The sequence below is a fragment of the Macaca fascicularis genome, chromosome 11 (genome assembly GCF_037993035.2).
Source record: "Macaca fascicularis isolate 582-1 chromosome 11, T2T-MFA8v1.1".
Classification (NCBI taxonomy): domain Eukaryota; kingdom Metazoa; phylum Chordata; class Mammalia; order Primates; family Cercopithecidae; genus Macaca; species Macaca fascicularis.
This window is the reverse complement of record NC_088385.1, coordinates 117,344,166-117,367,059: the sequence shown is the minus strand read 5'-3', so window position 1 is coordinate 117,367,059 and position 22,894 is coordinate 117,344,166. Positions and strand designations below refer to the sequence as shown.

Here is a 22,894-nt window from a genome sequence, read left to right as displayed (position 1 = left end):
GCAGTAGAATCACTTGAATCCTGGCCGGGCGCGGTGGCTCAAGCCTGTAATCCCAGCACTTTGGGAGGCCGAGACGGGTGGATCACGAGGTTAGAAGATCAAGACCATCCTGGCTAACCCGGTGAAACCCCGTCTCTACTAAAAAGTACAAAAAACTAGCCGGGCGAGGTGGCGGGCGCCTGTAGTCCCAGCTACTCAGGAGGCTGAGGCAGGAGAATGGCGTGAACCCGGGAGGCGGAGCTTGCAGTGAGCCGAGATCGCGCCACTGCACTCCAGCCTGGGCGACAGAGCGACACTCCGTCTCAAAAAAAAAAAAAAAAAAAAAAAAAAAAAGAATCACTTGAATCCTGGAGGTGGAGGCTGCAGTGAGCCGAGATCACACCATTGCACTCCAGCCTGGTCAACAACAGCGTAACTCCGTCTCAAAAAAAAAAAAAAATATATATATATATATACAAGTTTAGCAAGGAAGCACACTAGAGTAATATATAATGTAAAGAAGTTAGTGTAACTACTCCCAACTTAATCTAGTCTGAGAGTCCAAGTTATTTATGTGGCAATTTCATAAGATAGGGAAAATGTGTATTTACATTTTAAAGTTGTATTCAAATAGCAAATATTTATTGAGCACCTACTTTGCAAGTCAGAGCATTATCTCTGTCAAATGCTGTTCTGTATCTGGATATTTCAGAGCTTTCCTTAGCCCAATCAAGAAAATACTGGTAGGATATTCTATTTTTTCTTTTTTTTTTTGAGACGGAGTCTCACTCTGTTGCCAGGCTGGAGTGCAGTGGTGTGATCTCAGTTCACTGCAGCCTCCGCCTCTGGGTTCAAGCAATTCTAATTCTTCTGCCTCAACCTCCCAAGTAGCTGGGACTATAGACACGCACCACCATGCCCAGCTAATTTTTGTATTTTCAGTAGAGACGGGGTTTCACCATGTTGGCCAGACTGGTCTCAAACTTCTGACCTCATGATCCACCCGCCTCAGCCTCCCAGAGTGCTGGGATTACAGGCATGAGCCACCACACCTGGCCCTTGTAGGATATTCTAATATTGCTGTTTTAGGACTGTGAACAGAGAAATATGATGCATTTGTCAGATTTAAAGAAAAGTAATTCAATATTGAATGCAAGAAAAATTTTAATTGTATCTAGCTAGAAGTACAAGTATATGTTACATGTAAATTTTCTTACATAAATATCATTGGTACATGGAACTACATCAGACCAATTACATTGTTTTAAGTTTCTGAACAAACCAAAATTACTTAATGATTTAATGAATAACAATACCATCCTAAACATACAGGACACAACCCACAACCCCTTACCCTCACCTTTGGTACGAATTCAATACACAAGACAAGACTGTCAAGTTAACATCAGATGTTCTCCCTGTTCTTCAATTGACATTGATTGCATAAACTTATTTAGTAAATCTTCTTCCTTTTTTTCTTCACTCATGTATGATTCAGAATCATTTGAAGAAACTGAAGGAAAAATAAGAATGTACAATTTTCTGTTTTGGAAATAAAGCTCTAAGTACAACTTTCAAAATGACGTGGCTTATTAATAAGCCTGTAGTAAAGACAAATTGACTGAAATTTTCAAGGCTTTTAGTCACCTCACCCTTCCCCCAAGTTTCTTACTCTTTAAGATGCACAGTACTGTATTCTAACCAAGTTACTGTACAGCAAATTCTCTTGTTACTAAGTCCTATATTAGCATTGATTTTCAAAATCTTTTGGTTGGGGGAAATTAAAGTGGTCAGTTACATCTTCAGAATCTCCGCATTTTCTCTTGCGCTGGGGACCACAGGGACTTTCCCCCTACAGTTTCCACTAACTGTTCCTTTTGGAACCTGCCCTTTCCCTCATTTCTTGGATAGGCATGGTACGATATTTACAGCAGAGCTGGCTAACACTCATACAGTGATAGGATATCAATTCAGAAGGCCTAACTTCCCTACTTCTGTTTTGTTGTTTTTTGGGGTTTTTTTTGGAGACTGGAGTGCAGTGGCGCAATCTCAGCTCACTGTAAGCTCCGCCTCCCGGGTTCATGCCATTCTCCTGCCTCAGCCTCCTGAGTAGCTGGGATTACAGGCATGTGCTACCACGCCCGGCTAATTTTGTGTTTTTAGTAGAGATGGGGTTTCTCCATGTTGGTCAGGTTGGTCTCGAACTCCTGACCTCAGGTGATCTGCCGGCCTTGGACTCCCAAGTGCTGAGATTACAGGCGTGAGCCACTGTGCCTGGCCAACTTCCCTACTTCTTACCCACCTCCCTACTTCACTATGCTGATAACTAGGAAACTACTTAACATGGTTTAACATTATTAGTTCTTAGGAACACTTCTGATCATTCAGTCTGTCTTCCCTTTTTCATTTTGCAGTATTTTGTTCTTGTGGTAGAAGGATCTTTTATGCTGATCCTTCCAAAGTCTGGATTTGTTTGAGTTGCAGCTGTAAAATTTTGATAATATCACCTGCTTGGCTTGCCTCCACTGTTTTGTTGAATATCAAACAAAATGGTATACAGAAGTCCCTCCTTATCCACAGTTTTGCTTTCCAAGGTACAGTATAAGATATTTTGAGAGAGACCACATTCACATAACTTTTATTACAGTATATTGGTATAAAATTGTTCTATTTATTGTTGTTAATCTATATGCCTATTAAAACTTTATCAGAGATATGTATTTACAGGAAATAACAAAGTATATATAGGGTTCAGTAGTATCCAAGATTTTAGCCATCCACTGGGGGTCTTGGAACATATTCCCCATGGATAAGAAGGGCCTACTATAAGAGATATAGCCCTTTGTAAACTAATAGATGCTATACAAAATATGCTGTTCATCAAAAAATAGCACTAACTCATAAAAGAAGTGCTATTGCTTGAGAAAGTCATGTTTGTGGTTCTGGGTTCTGACAAATTCATTCTCTACTAAGTCTCTGACCTTGACATTGTAAATATCTTTAGCATTAGAAATACCTTGAATCTTACTCCTTTGAGCAGTATGTTCTTTTTTTCTTTTTTTTTTTGAGATGGTGTCTCACTGTGTCACCAAGGCTGGAGTGCAATGGCACCATCTCGGCTTACTCCCACCTCTGCCTCCCAGGTTCAAGCGATTCTCCTGCCTCAGTCTCCTGAGTAGCTGGGATTACAGGCGCCTGCCATCACGTCCAGCTAAGTTTTGTATTTTTAGTAGAGATGGGAATTTCGCCAGGCCAGGCGGGTCTCGAACTCCTAACCTCAGGTGATCTGCCTGCCTCGGCCTCCCGAAGTGCTGGGATTACAGGCGTGAGCCGTGGCGCCCAGCCCAGTATGTTCTTTTAATTGCAAGTGTAAACTATATTTTATGTTTGGTTTTTTATTTGTGACAATAAAAGCAAATCATATTCTAAATTTGTTAATATCTTCATAATAGAAATGAAATTGTATTTGGTATAGTATTTTTAAGCATAAGATCTTTTTTTTTTTTTTTTTTTGAGACGGAGTCTCGCTTTGTGGTCCAGGCTGGAGTGCAGTGGCCGGATCTCAGCTCACTGCAAGCTCCGCCTCCCGGGTTTATGCCATTCTCCTGCCTCAGCCTCCCGAGTAGCTGGGACTACAGGCACCCGCCACCTCGTCCGGCTAGTTTTTTTTTTTGTATTTTTTAGTAGAGACGGGGTTTCACCGTGTTAGCCAGGATGGTCTCAATCTCCTGACCTCGTGATCCGCCCGTCTCGGCCTCCCAAAGTGCTGGGATTACAGGCTTGAGCCACTGCGCCCGGCCCATAAGATCTTAAAAAATGCATATTGTTAAATTTCCACATTTACCTGTTTGCATGAACAGTTTCCTTGGTCTTCTAAAAATCTTCAGTGACTTACATCTTGTTTTAGATGCATATCCAGTTTTTATCCTATAAGAAAGGGAAGTATCTTAGTTGAAGCCAGCAAAGTGAACAGCTGCCTAGGGCATGTGGAAGACCACACAAATTCATTTTATTAACTGCCAACATCACCAAAACAAACCCTTTCAGCACCCAAATTATCCTGTAATTTCTTAACCCTGACATGTAAAGCTGCTGCAGTGCAATTTCAATACTCATGCTTCTTAATCTTCTTTCTCTCCCTGTTATATAGTATTCCCCTGTGCAAAACCAACCATATGCTTCTCCTTTTAAAAGTATTTGCATTATTTTGAGGTTGAGTGGGAATCACATTGAAAAGGGGAGTCATCCATAACTCTATCTGATGATTAAATTTTTATAATTCCACAAAATATATTCTAAAAGAAGTGGCATATTCTTATCAGTGCAGTAAAGGATAAGTATGAAAATCTCTCTCAGCCGGGTATGGTGGCTCACACCTGTAATCCCAGCACTTTGGGAGGCCGAAGCGGGCGGATCATCTGAGGTTGGGAGTTCAAGACCAGCCTGACCAACATGGAGAAACCCCGTCTCTCCTAAAAATACAAAATTAGCTGGGCATGGTGGCGCATACCTGTAATCCCAGCTATTCAGGAGGCTGAGGCAGGAGAATCGCTTGAACCTGGGCAGTGGAGGTTGCAGTGAGCCGAGACCACACCACTGCACTCGCCTGGGCAACAAGAGCGAAACTCGGTCAAAAAAAAAAAAAAAGAAAGTATCTCTCTCTGCTTTTTAAAAGTCCAGCCTATTCTGAATTTAGCAAAGTGAACATATTAGGGAACACAAGCATTAATATCACTTAGCTACCGTTCAAAAGAGATGGAGAAGGCTGGGCACAGTAGCTCACACTTGTAATCCCAGTGCTTTGGGAGGCGGAGGTGAGAGTAGCCTGGCCAACATACTGAAATGCTTTCTCTACAAAAATTTTTTAAAAATTAGCAGGGGATGGTGGTTTGTGCCTTTCGCCTTAGCTACTTGGGAGTCTGAAGCAGGAGCATTGCTTGAGCCTAGGAGTTTGAGGATACAGTAAACTATATCACACCACTACACTCCAGCCTGGGTGAGAGAACAAGACCCTGTCTCAGAAAAAAAAATTAAAATTAAACTGAGATGCATTTCCCTCATTTTACACCCTAAGAAACAGACCCTTCTTTGTTTCTCACTGGCCGCCAAAGGGAATGCTGTATGAGCATTTCAGGTGCAGATGCAGCTGCGATATCAGAAGGCCCCGAGTCCTCTCTCTCCAGTTGGTGTCGCCATGTAGTGCAAGGGTAATGCTGTTTCTGTGAGTAACGAGAGCTAAGGCGGCTTCTGTGATGAGTGAGGACACCTGTGATACAAATCACCTCTGTTAAAAGACCCTCTCACTAATTGTAAAAACTAGTGAAAAGCCAACTGGAGGTGCACCTGCCTGGCTTTTGTGAGCCGTGCTGAAGTACATGCATGTACTGCCTCTTCATTAACATCTTCAGATAGTTCACATTATAGATTTTAGCAATGCTGCACAGGTAACGCTTCTGGCCTGTGGTGAGGTCTGGATGCTAAAAGACAGAATAAGAGGATTTATAGTCTGCATTGTAGAAGAGAAGTTGGCAATATTCCTTATCTGAAGAGATGAATGTTCAGGAGAGTTGTGCCAACTGCATTTTACTTAAGCAAATTCAACTACGTTAACTTGACAAAAGAAAAACAAATGGCCATTTAAACAGTGCAAGTGGCTCTGCTTGCCATTCCACTCAGGTGATTCAGATGCCCTCTGAAGACTGAGAAGCCACTGCTCTAGATGAACAAGGAAGGAATGAATCTGCTGTTCTGTCGAGTGTTACTTGCTGTGTGCCTCTGTGTGGGCATCTTGCCTTCTCAAAATGATTTTTGAGGTATAACATGGTACCTAAAAGCAACCCAATTACTCTACTTAGTCTCAACTAAAGAAACATTCTTTTCCAGCACCAGAAGAATAACTGACTGTGTTGGACATTCTGAGGGATAGTATGTTCGTCTCTAATTTTGACTTGAGATTTTCAGTGTACTTGCTGATTTTAGAAGTTAATGCTCACTTAAGATGTAAGATTCCATGGCCGGGCGCGGTGGTTCACGCCTGTAATCCCAGCACTTTGGGAGGCCGAGGCGGGTGGATCACGAGGTCAGGAGATCGAGACCATCCGGGCTAACACGGTGAAACCCTGTCTCTACTAAAAATACAAAAAGTTAGCCGGGCGTGGTGGCGGGCGCCTGTAGTCCCAGCTACTCAGGAGGCTGAGGCGGGAGAACGGCGTGAACCAGGGAGGCGGAGCTTGCAGTGAGCCGAGATCATGCCACTGCACTCCAATCTGGGAGACACAGCAAGACTCCGTCTCCAAAAAAAAAAAAAAAAAAAGATGTAAGATTCCACTATATATATATATATATACACACATACACACACAAGATTTACTTTACTGAATATGTGGTAAGTTCAAAGAAAAATCAAAATGTTAGAAAAATTTACCCTAATTCACATTGCTCTAGAGATATTTTCAGTAGTTACAATCATTAATGGGATACAGATAACCATTGTAAAATCCTTATTGCCATTTTCTTTTATTTATTTTTCTTTTTTTTAAACCCTACTAGTTAATTACTGCCATTTTCTTTACCTGCTTTCTTCTTAATTTTTTAGTCCTTGAGTGAAATCTGTGTGAAGTTGGGTTTCTGTTTCTAGGATGGAACTTTTCTTGAGCATCTCCGTGGTTGGGGCATTAAGCTTCCCCTCAGTAAAGATACATTAGATATGAAGTATCATAAAACCCTGAAAGAACTCTTTTTTTTTTTTTTTTTTTGTGACGGAGTCTCGCTCTGTCACCCAGGCTGGAGTGCAGTGGCCGGATCTCAGCTCACTGCAAGCTCCGCCTCCCGGGTTCACGCCATTCTCCTGCCTCAGCCTCCCGAGTAGCTGGGACTACAGGCGCCTGCCACCTCGCCCGGCTAGTTTTTTGTATTTTTTAGTAGAGACGGGGTTTCACCGTGTTAGCCAGGATGGTCTCGATCTGACCTCGTGATCCACCCGTCTCGGCCTCCCAAAGTGCTGGGATTACAGGCTTGAGCCACCGCGCCCGGCGAAAGAACTCTTATGATAAAGAATGTATAATCCTTACATTCATTCATGAGTTTACCCAAAGACATTTATTGACTCCTAGACAATTATACTGCATATGCCTTGTCATCTGCAGTACTTCGCCCTCTAAGCAGCTCATCTTCAGTAAAAAGTTTGGCTCTGAATACAAAGAGCATTGGTATTTAAATATGTCCCTGTTAGCATACCTTGAAAAAGGACGCATCCATCATTGATTTAGGGAGGTGGATTGTTTGATTTTGGGGAGTTTTCCATAACTCTTGCAGCTTAGCTGTGTGTGAGTTCACTTTGTATCCATCTTTGATTCTCTCTGTAGGCAAAGACATCATGTGAATTTCAGAGGCCAAGATCAGTTCAACAAATTGAATTATTAAGATCTAGATATTGACATGTGTCAGTGATTATCCTGGAGTAGTATTGAATATTTTAACTGAGACTTAAATTTGAAGAGACTGTATGATATGACATTTGGTTTTACAGCACACAAACAACATCAAAAATACTTGTAAATATTTTATATATAATACATTATTTTGAACTCAGCTGAGATACAAAGTGTTGACAGTAACTTTATCATGTCAGAAACATACTAAAGAGAAAATATACATGCAGGATTTGTGCTTTAGCAATTTACAGTAATTATTATTTAACTTTAGTATATAGGTTTTTTTTTTGTTTTTTTTGTTTGTTTGTTTTTTGAGACAGAGTCTCGCTCTGTCCCCCAGGCTGGAGTGCAGTAGCGCGATCTCGGCTCACTGCAAGTTCTGCCTCCTGGGTTCACACCATTTTTCTGCCTCAGCCTCCCGAGTAGCTGGGACTACAGGCACCCGCCAGCATGCCTGGCTAATTTTTTGTATTTTTAGTAGAGACAGGGTTTTACCATGTCAGCCAGGATGGTCTCAATCTCCAGACCTCGGCCTCCCAAAGTGTTGGGATTACAGGCGTGAGCCACTGCGCCCGGCCTAACTTTAGTATATAGTTTTTTAAATCTTTTTTTAAGAGATGGGATCTTGCTCTGACGCCCAGGCTGAAGTGCAGTGGCATAATCACAGCTCACTGCAGCCTCAAACTCCTGGGCTCAAGCGATTCTCCCGCCTCTGCCTCCCAAGTAGCTGACATGAGTGAGCCACTGCACCCGGCCTTAAAATTATATTCTGTATTAGACTAGAGTAACACAAATGTTATCCCTTTGGAGATGTAGTGTTAACATGAAAGACTGCAGAGATTTATCAAAATTTATTTTTACATAGTTTCAATTATTTCATTTTTTGTTGTTGATTTTTGTTAGTTTGTTTGTTTGTTTTTGAGACGGGGTCTCACTTTATTGCCCAGGCTCGAGTGCTGGCATGATCTCAGCTTACTGCAACCTCCACCTCCCAGGTTCAAGTGATTCTCCTGCCTCAGTCCCCCAAGTAGCTGGGATTACAAGCATGCACCACCAGCTAATTTTTGTATTTTTAGTAGAGACGGGGTTTTACCATGATGGCTAGGCTGGTCTCAAACTCCTGACCTCAGGTGATCCACCTACCTTGGCCTCCCATAAGTGCTGGGATTACAGGCATGAGCCACCATGCCCCGCCTATTTCATTGTTTTAAAACAGTTGTGGACAGCATAAAAGAATAACCTTTTAGTAAAAAATAAAAGTTGAAACGTATTCCCAGAGGAATGGGAACTGGTTTTCAGTTTCAGACATACTGAGACTAGTAATTTAAAGTATAAGCTTCATTAGCAGTTTGGGGAAAAACAGTATCTGACAAATCATGAAATGCCTCTTTTTATAATAATACTTCCCTCTTCCCTGCACACTCCCTTCTCCAGGCAACCACTGATGTGATTTCTATTACTATAGATTCATTTGCATTTTCTTGAGTTTGATATAAATAGGAATACACAGTATTCATTTTTTGTCTGGTTTCTTTCACTCAATGATTTTGAGATCCACTCATGTCACATGCAACAAATAGTTCATTTATTTTTATCATTGGGTTATCTTTTTTTTTTTTTTGAGACGGAGTCTCACTCTATTGCCCAGGCTGGGGAGTGCAGTGGCGCCATCTCGGCTCACTGCAAGCTCCGCCTCCCGGGTTCATGCCATTCTCCTGCCTCAGCCTCCCGAATAGCTGGGACTACAGGCGCCCACCACCGCACCCGGCTAACTTATGTAGGGACGGGGTTTCATCATGTTAGCCAGGATGGTCTCGATCTCCTGAGCTTGTGATCCACCCGCCTCAGCCTCCCAAAGTGTTGGGATTACAGGCGTGAGCCACTGCGCCCAGCCCACTGGGTTATCTTCTATTGCATATATGTTTACACTGTTATTTGATTATGTACCTATTGATAGACATTTGGGTGGTTTCCACTTTTTGTCTATTACAAATAAAACTGGAAAGACACATTTTAAGTTAAAAGTCTGTGGCCGGGTGTGGTGGCCCATGCCTGTAATCCCAGCACTTTGGGAGGCTGAGGCAGGCAGATCACCTGAGGTAAGGAGTTCAAGACCAGCCTGGCCAACATGGCGAAACCCTGTCTCTTCTAAAAAATATATAAAAATTAGCCAGGCGTGGCAGTGTACACCTATAATCCCAGCTACTCAGGAGGCTGAGGCAGGAGAATCGCTTGAACCCAGGAGGTAGAGGTTGCAATGAGCCGAGATCACACCACTGCACTCCAGCCTGGGTGACACAGCGAGACTCTGTCTCAAAAAAAAAAAAAAAAAGTTTGTAGTTAGTAAATTGAATTCAATAAGCACATTTTTGTTTCAATATTATTAATAACAGGCTATTTCAGTTTTGTATTAAACTTTAAATTTAGTTATTCAAGATTTTGGCAAATTGGATACTGCAGGTAAGAGTTATATTTGCATACTGAAGAACTAACTAGTTGACCAAGAAATAGAAAATCATTTGGAAATTGTATTACGACCCTTGGAACTTATAATCTGTAATAATATAAATGCCAATTTACGATTTTTTAAAGTTTTTTATTTTGGAAATCCTTTTTCAAGTTGTAAATTGGGGCTATTTATATAAGAATAGGTCTTGTGGGCCAGGCGCGGTGGCTCAAGCCTGTAATCCCAGCACTTTGGGAGGCCGAGGCGGGCAGATCACGAGGTCAAGAGATCAAGACCATCCTGGCTAACACAGTGAAACCCCGTCTCTACTAAAAAATACAAAAAACTAGCTGGGAGAGGTGGCGGGCACCTGTAGTCCCAGCTACTCAGGAGGCTGAGGCAGGAGAACGGCGTAAACCCAGGAGGCGGAGCTTGCAGTGAGCCGAGATCCGGCCACTGCACTCCAGCCTGGGCAACAGAGCAAGACTCCATCTCAGGAAGAAAAAAAAAAAAAAAAAGAATATGTCTTGTGTCCTTACTAAACAATATTTCTGAGATGCATATTATATTTTGGACTAATACTTAATTTCTCAATAGCTTGATAACATTTCTTTACAGAAAACGAAGCACTTAAAAATAAATAGGCTGGGCATGGTGGCTCACGCCTGTAACCCCAGCAGTTTGGGAGGCTGAGGCAGGCAGATCACCTGAGGTTGGGAGTCGAGACCAGCCTGGGCAACATAGTGAAACCTGTCTCTACTTAAAAAAAAAAACCACACACACAAAATACTTAGTTGGGCATAGTGTCACACCCCTGTAATCCCAGCTACTTGGGAGGCTGAGGCAGAAGAATCACTTGAACCCAGGAGGCGGAGGTTGCAGTGAGCTGAGTCATTGCAACTGCACTCCAGCCTGGGTGACAGAGTTGAGACTCTGACTTGAAAAAGAAAGAAAAAGAAAAATAGTACGGCAGTGCCTCAAACATTTAAACACAGAATTGCCATATAATCTAATAATTCCACTTCTGATCCAGCAGTTCCAAAAGAACTGAAAGCCAGACTCAAACAGATTGTTTATCCATGCTCATAGCAGCATTACTTCATAATAGTCAAAAAGTGGAAGAAACCCAAGTATCCATCAACAGATGAATATATAAACAAAATGTGGTATATACAAACAATGGAATATTATTTAGCCTTAAAAAAACAAGAGAATTCTGACACATGGTATAATATGGATGAACCCTGAAGACATGCTAAGTGAAATAAGCCAGTCACAAAGGACAAATATTATATGATTTAACTTTTATGAGATACCTAGAATCAAATATACACAGAGTGAAAGAATGGCGGTTACAAGAGGCCAGGGGAAAGGAGGTATATAGGGAGTTAGAGGTTTTTTATTTTGTTTTTTAATTTTCTTTTAGAGACAAAAAAAATTAAAGTTAATTTTATGTTGCCCAGGCTGGTCTCAAACTCCTGGGCTCCAGCGATCCTCCAGCCCTGGCCTCCCAAAGTGCTGGGATTACATGCACGAGCCACTGCACCCACCTGAGAGTTAGTGTTTTATGGGTATGGAGTTTTTTTTTTGTTGTTGTTTTTTGTTTTGTTTTGTTTTTTTGAGACGGAGTCTCCCTCTGCTGCCCAGGCTAGAGTGCAGTGGCCGGATCTCAGCTCACTGCAAGCTCCGCCTCCCGGGTTTACGCCATTCTCCTGCCTCAGCCTCCCGAGTAGCTGGGACTACAGGCGCCCGCCACATCACCCGGCTAGTTTTTTGTATTTTTTTAGTAGAGACGGGGTTTCACCGTGTTAGCCAGGATGGTCTCGATCTCCCGACCTCGTGATCCGCCCGTCTCGGCCTCCCAAAGTGCTGGGATTACAGGCTTGAGCCACCGCGCCCGGCCCGGGTATGGAGTTTTAGTTTGGGAAGATGAAAACTTTCTGGAGATGGATGGTGGCAGTGGTTGCACAACAGTGTGAATATACTTAATGCCACTGAAATGTACACTTAAAAACGATTAAAATGGGCCAGGTGCGGTGGCTCATGCCTGTAATCCCAGAACTTTGGGAGGCTGAGGTAGGCGGATCACTTGAGTCCAGGAGTTTGAGACCAGCCTGGACTACATGGTGAAACCCTATCTCTACTAAAAATACAAAAAATTAGCCGGGTGTGGTGGGTGGTGGGGGGCCACCTGTAATCCCAGCTACTCAGGAGGCTGAGGCAGGAGAATCGCTTGAACTCAGGAGGCGGCAGTTGCAGTGAGCCGAGATCATGCCATTGCACTCCAGCCTGGGCAACAAGAGTGAAATTCCATCTCAAAAAAAAAAAAAATTAAAATGGTAAGTTTTATATTATGTATATTTTGCCACAAATAAATAGTTAACCAACCCAAGAACTTTGGAATATACTGCTTGGACTATATGCCCTCAAACAGAAACAACTCTAAGCAAATACTTATCTCTAATTAATTACTAGGCTTTTTTTGTTCTTTTCTTTTTTGTTTTTTAGTTTTTTTGTTTTTTTTTAGATAGAGTCTTGCTTTGTCACCAGGCTGGAGTGCGGTGGCGCGATCTCTGCTCACTGCAACCTCCAACTCCCTGGTTCAAGTAATTTTCCTGCCTCAGTCTCCCAAGTAGCTGGGATTACAGGCACGTGCCACCACGGCCAGCTAATTTTTTGTATTTTTAGTAGAGACTGGGTTTCATCATGTTGGCCAGAATGGTCTCAATCTCCTGACCTTGTGATCCACCCACCTCAGCCTCCCAAAGTGCTGGAATTACAGGCGTGAGTCATGGCACCTGGCACACTAGGCTTTTTTTTTTTTCTTTTTTTTAAGCACTTCAGAAACTACTTTTTTATACATCTTAGGACTAAGCAAATAATACATTGTAGTTAATGAGAGTCAGGTCTCACACTTTTGGAGACAGGAATCACCTATTAATGTGGAAAGAGGAAAGCACAGAATAAACCCTGTTTGTTGGATGGGAATTTGGAGTTAAGTAGAAATACTGAAATAGATATGTATGGGTATGTATGTGCTCACAGGTAAATGTACACACATTTCTTTCCCAGCACTGTCCTTGGAGAGGATCTAGAAGCAATGATAATATATTATAAATAAGCACACCTAGCACCCAGATCTTGGTTTCTATGTACTCTTCTCTACTTTAAATATATAAAATTAGGAAAAAAAAAAAAAAAACAGGGCTCTATATTAGTTTTATTTTGCTGCCATAACAACACTTTAGTGGCTTAAAACAACATTCACTTATTATCTCATAGTTCTATAACTCAAAAGACAGTATAACATGAATTCACTGGGTTCTCTGCTTAGAATCTTCACAAGGCCAAAATCAAGCCATCGGAGTGCCTAGGCTACCATCTGGAGCCTGTAGTGGTTCATTAAGGTTGTTGGCAGAATTCAGTTCCCTACAAAACCAAAGTCCCTATTTCCTTGACATGTGGCTCTCTTCATCTTCAAGCCAACAATGGAGTGTTAAGATCTCTCCTTTCACATCTAACTGCTCCTCCCCCACATCTGTTTGACTTCAGCCAGACAAACTGCTCTGTTTTTTTTTTTTTTTTTTTTGAGGCGGAGTCTCGCTCTGTCGCCCAGGCTGGAGTGCAGTGGCGCGATCTCGGCTCACTGCAAGCTCCGCCTCTCGGGTTCCCGCCATTCTCCTGCCTCAGCCTCCCGAGTAGCTGGGACTACAGGCGCCGCCACCATGCCCGGCTACTTTTTTTGTATTTTTTTTTTAGTGGAGACGGGGTTTCATTGTGTTAGCCAGGATGGTCTCGATCTCCTGACCTCGTGATCCGCCCGTCTCGGCCTCCCAAAGTGCTGGGATTACAGGCTTGAGCCACCGCGCCCGGCCACTGCTCTGCTTTTAAGGGCTCATGTGGCTAGGCTGGGCCAACCCAGATAATTCAGGATAACATCTCTTTTGAGGGTTATAACTTAATTTTACCTGGAAAATTGCTCCTGCTATGTAACATAACATATTTGCAGGTTAGAGAGATTAGAGTGTGGACATCTTTGGGGACCATGCTGCCTACCACAGGCTCTTTGGAGAAATGGCTAACATCAAGGGTAGAACAGGGACAGTACAACATTTTGTGCTAAAGGATAAAATGTTCAAAGGACAATGAAGACAGAGAACAAGAGCCATCTTTAAAGGGCTCCCACTGGCCAAATCTGGGATAATTTGAGCATCAAAATAAGTAACAGATTTAAAGTAAAGGATTTAACCTATTGACTGGTATAAGAATGCATGTGTTGACAATTATATAATAAAGACATAAATTGAAAAATGGTAGAGAAAGGGAAGCTCTTCATTAGAAAGTCATCTGAAAAATGTAGAATCAATGATGGAATGAGAAAAAGCACATATGACCAGGCGTGGTGGCTCATGCCTGTAATCCTAGCACTTTGGGAGGCCAAGGTAGGCGGATCACAAGGTCAGGAGATCGAGACCATCCTGGCTAACATGGGGAAACCCCATCTCTACTGAAAATACAAAAAATTAGCCAGGCATGGTGGCAGACGCCTGTGGTTCCAGCTACTCAGGAGGCTGAGGAAGAAGAATGGCATGAACCCGGGAGGTGGAGCTTGCAGTGAGCCAAGATCGCGTCACTGCAATCCAGCCTGGGCAACAGAGCAAGACAACGTCTCAAAAGAAAAAGAAAAAGAAAAAGAAAAAGCACATATTTCTAGCCGTCTTAATAATAATGGATTTAGTCAAGAATGGATGACACGGCTGGGTACGGTGGCTCATGCCTGTAATCCCAGCACTTTGGGAGGCCGAGGCAGGTGGATCACAAGGTCAGGAGATCGACACCATCCTGGCTAACACGTTGAAACCCCATCTCTACTAAAAAACTACAAAAAAATTAGCCAGGCGTGGTGGCAGGCGCCTGTAGTCCCAGCTACTCGGGAGGCTGAGGCAGGAGAATGGTGTGAACCTGGGAGGCGGAGTTTGCAGTGAGCTGAGATCCGGCCACTGCACTCCAGCCTGGGTGACAGTGCGAGACTCCATCTCAAAAAAAAAAAAAAAAAAAAAACACAGTATTTCAAGTTCTTGATTTTGATAGTTATTTTGTGAGATAAACAAATGTAGTTAAGATAGGCCAGGCCGGGCGCGGTGGCTCAAGCCTGTAATCCCAGCACTTTGGGAGGCCGAGGCAGGCGGATCACAAGGTCAGGAGATCGAGACCACAGTGAAACCCCGTCTCTACTAAAAATACAAAAAATTAGCCGGGCGCAGTGGCGGGCGCCTGTAGTCCTAGCTACTCAGGAGGCTGAGGCAGGAGAATGGCGTGAACCCAGGAGGCGGAGCTTGCAGTGAGCCGAGATCGCGCCACTGCACTCCAGCCTGGGCAACAGCGTGAGACTCCGTCTCAAAAAAAAAAAAAAAAAAAAAAAGATAGGCCAGGCATGGTGGCTCATGCCTGTAATCCCAGGACTTTGGGAGGCTGAGGTTTGCTGATTGCTTGAGCCCAGGAGTTCAAGACCAGCCTGGGCAACTTTGCGAGACCCCCATCTCTACTAAAAATATAAAAATTAGGCCAGACGTGGTGGCTCACGCCTGTAATCCCAGCACTCTGGGAGGCCAAGGTGGGCAGATCACAAGGTCAGGAGATTGAGACCATCCTAGCTAACACAGTGAAACCCTGTCTCTACTAAAAGTACAAAAAATCAGTTGGGCGTGGTGGTGGGCACCTGTAGTCCCAGCTACTGGGGAGGCTGAGGCAGGACAATGGTGTGATCCTGGGAGATGGACCTTGCAGTGAGCCAAGATCACCACCGCACTCCAGCCTGGCAAGACTCTGTCTCAAAAAAAAAAATATATATATATATATGTGTGTGTGTGTGTGTGTGTGTGTGTATATGTGTATGTGTGTATATATATATATAAAAATTAGCTGGGTGTGGTGGTGCACGCCTGTGGTCCCAGCTACTCTGGAAGGTAAGGTGGGAGGATCACTCGAGCCCAGGAGGTGGAGGCTGCAGTGAGCCATGATTGTACCCCTGTACTCCTGCCTGGGGGATAGAGTAAAAAATAGAGCTAAGATAAATACCCCCACTTTTTTTTTTTTTTTGCGGGGCGAAGTCCCAGTTACTTGGGAGGCTGAGGCGAGAGGATGACTTGAGCCAGGGAAGTCGAGGCTGCAGTTAGCTGAGATTGCACCACTGCACTCCAGCCTGGGAGACAAAGTGAAACCTTGTGTTAAAATAAATAAATAAAGGAAATACATACATGAAAGTATTTAAGAAAAAAGAGGGCCAGGTGCCGTGGCTCATGCCTGCCCAGCACTTTGGGAGGCCAAGGCAGGCGGATCACCTGAGGTTAGGAGTTAAAGATCAGCCTGGCCAACGTGGTGAAACCCCGTCTCCACTAAAAATACAAAAATTAGCCAGGCATGGTGGCGTGTGCCTGTAATCCCACCTACTTGGGAGGCTGAGGCATGAGAATCGCTTGAACCTGAGAGACCGAGGTTGCAATAAGCCAAGATTACACCACTGCACTCCAGCCTGGGGGAAAGAGTGAGACTCCGTCTCAAAAATAATAATAACAATAATATCTAGAGTCACTGCCAGTAGTTGACTATAGTGTTTATTTTAAATATGAATCCTTAAGTTCAGCTATAGAGAAAGACAATCAAGCACTTGCTGAATACTGGCCCTCTTCCCCTCCAATTATAAACAGCAATACACATTCTTCACTACAGATTAGTGAAGTAAACTAAGTGTATAAAAAGAAAATAAAAACCTTTAATCCCACAATCTAGTAGTAATTTTTTTTTAATTAATTAATTTTTTTTGAGATGGAGTTTCACTCTTGTTACCCAGGCTGGAGTGCAATGGTGTGATCTCGGCTCACCACAACCTCCGCCTCCCAGGTTCAATCGATTTTCCTGCCTCAGCCTCCTGAGTAGCTGGGATTACAGGGATGAGCCACCATGCCCGACTAATCTTTTTGTATTTTAGTAGAGACGGGGTTTCTCTGTGTTGGTCAGGCTGGTCTTGAACTTCTGACCTCAGGTGATGTGCCCGCCTTAGCCTCCTATTTTTTTTTTTTTTTTTTTTGAGACAGAGTCTCGCTCTGTCACCCAGGCTCGAGTGCACTGGCGTGATCTCAGCTAACTGCAGCCTTCGCCTCCTGAGTTCAAGTGATTTTCCTGCCTCAGCCTTCCGAGTAACTGGGACTATGGACGTGCACCACCACACCTGGCTAATTTTTTTGTATATTTAGTAGAGACGGGGTTTCACCATGTTGGTCAGGCTGGTCTCGAACTCCTGACCTCAGGTGATCCACCTACCTCGGCCTCCCAAAGTGCTGGGATTACAGGTGTGAGCCACCGTGCCCGGCCTAGTAGTAATTATTTTAAAACACTTTGATATATTGCCTTTCAGAGTTTTTACTAGGCATATATTTGTTTAGAAATTTTTCTTTTATATAACTGAGTCAATCTAATATACTGATAATTGTTAATATTTCTTCTTTTATTTCCCTCCACATCTGGAATATATTATTAATAATTGTTTTGTGTTTGTTTTTTACATTTAACTATAATTCAGTAAGAATTTTGGTGAGGAATCTAATGAACCCAGACTGCAACACATTTTTTAAATGACCATATTATTTATTTATATATGTATATATGTACACATATATGTCTGTATATTTTTTTCCTAGGTAACTGTAATGACTATATATTCACCAAGGAAAAGCAAAGTGAACCCAGGTTTATATATCACTGAATTTAAATGAAACATTTAAAACCTATCATAACTACTATACTTAAAATATATGCATACACACACACTTCTAAAGTCAGTTAATTCCAGCTCCTCTCCCAGGGGAAAAAAAGCAATTAGTGAGAGACCTTTGGGATCTTGTCTTACTTACTCTCTTAACTTCAGCAGAGAAGAGGTGAGTACTATTCTTTATTTCAAGTGAGAGGAAAACATCAGCACTGAGAAATATTTTATATTCTTTGAAGCTATTCAATTTAGAATTTTTTTCTTCTATCCATGTATAAACCCCAGGCTGTGCTCTGTGCTTTTCAACCAACATCAGTTATAAATACAGTTCTTTTAGGATTCACTGCTAATTTTAAAAATGCTTGATGTAAAATATACTGTACCAATAGACAAGAAAAAACCTTCCTAATTGCTCTTTGAAATCTTAAAGACTAAGTTCACCAGGGATGCTAATACAATCTATTTTTAACTCTGTTGTGGGCTGGGTGCGGTGGCTCATGCCTGTAGTCCCAGCACTTTGGGAGGCAGAGGCAGTTGGATCACCTGAGGTCAGGAGTTCGAGACCAGTGTGGCCAACATGGTGAAACCCTGTCTCTACTAAAAATACAAAAATTAGCCAGGCGTGGTGGCACATACCTGTAGTCTCAGCCACTCAGGAGGCTGAGGCAGAAGAATCACTTGAACCCAGGAGGCAGAGGTTGCAGTGAGCCCAGATCGCACCACTGAACTGCAGCCTGGGCAACAGAGTGAGACTCCGTCTCAAAAAAAGAAAAGAAAAAAGAAAAAAATTCTATTATGTAAGTAGTTACAGACAAATAGGCTTCTCAGAACCATGTTACTTATAAGTATTATCTGCTTTATATGCACTACTCACCAGAACCTTTAGAATTCTGGTAACAAGAGTGTCCAGCTGATCTGTTGAAAAAAAAAAGCATATAAATAATATGTAATATTACAATGTTATAAGCACTGAACAACATATTTCAATTTTATTTTATTTTATTTTTTTTGAGACAGGGTCTCACTTTGTCTCCCAGGTTGGAGTGCAGTGGTATTATCTCGGGTCATTGGAACCTCTGCCTCCCAGTCTCAAGCGATTCTCCCACCTCAGCCTCCCAGGTAGCTGGGACCAGAGCTGCTACGCCCAGCTAATTTTTGTATTTTTAGTAGAGACAGTTTCACCATATTGGCCAGGCTGGTCTCAAACTCCCGACCTCAGGTGATCTGCCTGCCTCAGCCTCCCAAAGTGGTGGATTAAAGGCATGAGCCACTGCACCCAACCAACATATTTCAAATTTTAAAAAAGGACAGTGTTGCATATTATTTTTACTTTTCATGTTTCCGTCAGAAATGTCTTGCAAATTTTTTTCTATAATTCTGGTTAAATCCTAATGGCTCCAAGATTTTTTTCTTTCCTTTTTTAGAGATGGGGTCACCCTCCTTCACCCAGGCTAGAGTGCAGTGCCGGGATCATAGCTCACCGCAGCCTCAAAATCCTGGGCTCAAACAATCCTCAGCCTCTCAAGTGGCCACGACCACAGGCGTGTGCCACAACGCCTGGCTAATTTTTGTACAGATATGAGCCACTATACCTGTCCCGGGTCTTAATTTTATAGCTTCCTAATCTCATTCCTACAGTGAGCTCAATAAAGTAGTTGGGGGTCCTGGGCTATCCATGTTATTATCTTGCTGTCTCTATTTTTAATGAAGTGATTTGGGTATTGAAAAGACTGTTCTTTTTTTTTTTTTTCTTGTGAGGTGGAGTCTTGCTCTGTTGCCCAGGCTGGAGTGCAATGGCGTGATTTCGGCTCACTGCAACCTCTGCCTTCCAGGTCCAAGCAATTCTCCCACCTCAGCCTCCCAGAAGCTGGGATTATAGGTGCCCGCCACCACGCCGGGCTAATTTTTGCATTTTTAGTAGAGACAAGGTTTCGCCATGTTGGCCAGGCTGGTCTCAAACTCCTGACCTCAAGTGATCCACCGCCTCAGCCTCCCAAAGTGCCGAGATTACAGGCGTGAGCCACCATGCCATGCCGAAAGACTGTTCTTTGAATAGTAATTAAGGTGTGCTAGAACTGGTAAGTTGGTCTGTAATGTTTCTAATTTCGTACAAATTCTTTTTTTAGAAAAGAAATTCTAAACTTAAAACAACCTTCCTTCCCTCATCCTGCAATTTATTCAGTGACCAAGAGTTCATGGGGCAGGCGCCAAGTTTATAAAGTTTTTGTTATGAACTTTTCACCGCCATTACCTCTGCTATTTTATTCCAAGCCACCATATCATTTTCTTGTATTCCAAATTCCTAATTCTACCCTTGCTCCTTCCAGTTTATTCTCCAACTAGCAACCAGCGTGATCCTTTTTAAGAAAAGTAAGATCACATCACTTCTCTGCTGGCAACCTTCTTGTGACTTCCTTTCTCAAAGGTTGACTTTATAGGGCATGAGGGAGTTTTGAAGGAGTGATAGAGCTGCTCTGTATCTTCAGCATGGCAGGGCTTACACAGCCATGTGCATTTGTCAAAACCCATCATATTATACATGAAAAAGTAAGACTTTACTTTGTGTAAATCATGTCTCAATAAACCTGACTTTAAAGAAAAAGAAGTGCCGGGCGCAGTGGCTCCTGCCTGTAATCCCAGCACTTTGGGAGGCCAAGGCGGGTGGATCACGAGGTCAGGAGATCAAGACCATCCTGGCTAACACGGTGAAACTCCATCTCTACTAAAAATGCAAAAAATTAGCCAGGCATGGTGGCACATGCCTGTAGTCCCAGCTACTTGGGAGGCTGAGGCAGGAGAATCGCTTGAACCTGGGAGGCAGAGGTTGCAGTGAGCCAAGATCACACCACTGCACTCCACCCTGGGTGACAGAGCGAGACTCCGTCTCAAAAAAAAAAAAAAAAGTAAGGAGTTCTGGAGTTCCCATTAGTTAATAACGGGATTTTTGGCAGATTACTTCCCCTTTCAGATTAGTAAATATGACTGGAATGGATGATTTTTAAGACCCCTGCCGTGCCACAATTGTATGATGTAGTATAATAAACCTGATTCTAGTCTGAAAGTTGTATTTTGTATTTCTGGGAATATAGCTTTTCATAAATTAATCTTGGTTTGTTTTTTTTAATGGGGTTCCTTAAACCAAACTCAAAGTTTTTCAATTGTATTTTTAAGAGTTTGGATAAACTAAAGGTGGCATGGAGATGAACGACAGGGGGAGATAAAAGGAGAGGACAAACAACCTCTTTGTGCCTGTTTTGTCATCCATAAAGTGGGGATCATAATAAAAGCTTCTAGGACTTGGCTGGGCACAGTGGCTCATGCCTGTAATCCCAGTACTTTGGGAGGCCAAGGCAGACAGATCGCTTGAGCCCAGGAGTTCAAGACCAGCCTGGGCCAACATGGCGAAACCCATCTCTACGAAAAATACAAAAATTAGCTGGGTGTGGTGGCGCACACCTCTAGTCTAAGCTACTTGGGAGGATGAGGCAGGAGAACCACTTGAACCCAGGAGGCAGAGGTTGCAGTGAGTTGAGATTGTGGCATTGCACTCTAGCCTGGGTGACAGAGGGAGACTCCGTCTCAAAAAAAAGAAAAAAAGTTAATGTATCTCCTGATACACTAGGATCCAGCAGTCGGCCAAGGATTATGAAGAACAGAAAAGAAACCCAAGAAGACTCCATCCCATCTTTAAGAAGTCTTCAGTAGCACCAGATACAAAAAGGATGGCCATGCGGGTGGATCACGAGGTCAGATGGAGACCATCCTGGCTAACACGGTGAAGCCCTGTCTCTACTAAAAATACAAAAAATTAGCCGGGCGTGGTGGCACGCGCCTGTAATACCAGCTACTCGGGAGGCTGAGGGAGGAGAATGGCATGAACCCAGGAGGCAGAGCTTGCAGTGAGCCAAGATCGCACCACTGCCCTCCAGCCTGGGCGACAGAGCGAGACTCCGTCTCAAAAACAAAAAAGGATGGCCACGGGTGCAACAGGGGCCCTCACTGTGGGTTGTACTGAACGGCAAACATATCGCAGTTCTTGCTTTTAGGAAATAAAGGAGGGAGAGGAAGAGGAGGTAGAGTCTCCAGCAGTGACTTCAACAGCTCATTGTCTTCACTATCCAGAAAATAGGTGTAAAAACCTGCTCAAGACGAAATAGATTTGTGAAAAAAGGAACTTCAGTATGTGAAGAAAAATGTCAAGATCAGGGCACCTTGGATATTCAGTCATTGGTCTCACTGGCGATTAGAAACTCTCGTTTGAGGTCGGGCGCAATGGTTCACCCTGTAATCCCAGCACTTTGGGAGGCCGAGGCGGGCGGCTCACTTGAGGTCAGAGGTTCGGCACAAGCCTGGCCAACATGGTGAAACCGCGTCTCTACTAAAAATACAAAAATTAGCCGGGAGTGGTGGCAGGCGCCTGTAATCCCAGCTACTCGGGAGGCTGAGGTAGGAGAATCACTTGAACCCAGGAGGCTGAGGTTGCAGTGAGCCGAGATCGCACCACTGCACTCCAGCCTGGGCAACAGAGCGAGACTCTGTCTCACACCCAAAAAAAAAAAGAAAGAAAAGAAAAGAAAAAAAAGTAAACAAAAAGAAAGAAATCCCCGTTTGACAGAAAGGTGGCTCATGTCACAAGAGGGAAGGAACTGGTTTATGGGCCTGGACGCCCCCAGCTGAACTGGGGGACATCTTCCTCCTCTGTTCCCGCCGCCTCGCCTTTCGGTGGACACACCGTCCTGTGCCAGACAGCAAATGTCCCAGTAGGGCTCGCAGCGCCCCCTCGGGGCAGAGAGATGCACGCGGGCGACTGTCGCAGTCACCTCGTGGCCACTGCACCAAACGCTCCTCCGAGGCTTCCCTCAGAGGCCCTCCCTCAACCGCGAGGCAGTCCTCCCCTCTTCCCTCCCGTCCACAACACAACTGTTCCCCGCCTCTCACTTGAGGGCACCGGAGCCAGCCCGAGACGCACGGCCGGCCGCAGCCCTCCTCACGGGGCTCACGACCCGGGGGCCCCACGCTGCCACCCCTTGCCCCGGGGCCCCCAACCTCACCCGCCGCCGCCACCCTCGGTCCCGGCCACTGCGGGCGGCTCTGCAGAAGAGCTACGCTCCGTCCAGTCGGACCCAGGACCCTGGCCCGGCATCTCCGCGGCGCCGAGACCGCGAGCCGTGTGCGGGAGCAGCTGTCCCAGCGTCCCTTCCCTGACAGCACGCGTGCGTCAGGCGGCTGGTATTCCGGAGAGGCGGTTCAGATGCCGGCTTCTCGCCCCTC

General features: G+C 43.9%; 1 protein-coding gene across 1 annotated transcript; it reads right to left on the bottom strand.

The window, feature by feature from the left end:
- Window positions 1-1,125: 1,125 nt before the first annotated feature.
- Window positions 1,126-22,836, bottom strand: FAM216A (family with sequence similarity 216 member A). Its single transcript, XM_005572237.5, has 7 exons — window positions 22,675-22,836; window positions 18,498-18,538; window positions 7,216-7,337; window positions 5,327-5,456; window positions 5,062-5,245; window positions 3,824-3,906; window positions 1,126-1,492 (listed from the first exon to the last, which is right to left on the bottom strand). Exons 1-7 carry the CDS (start codon window positions 22,764-22,766, stop codon window positions 1,374-1,376), a joined length of 771 nt encoding a protein of 256 aa, XP_005572294.4. The 5' UTR covers window positions 22,767-22,836; the 3' UTR covers window positions 1,126-1,373.
- Window positions 22,837-22,894: the final 58 nt, after the last annotated feature.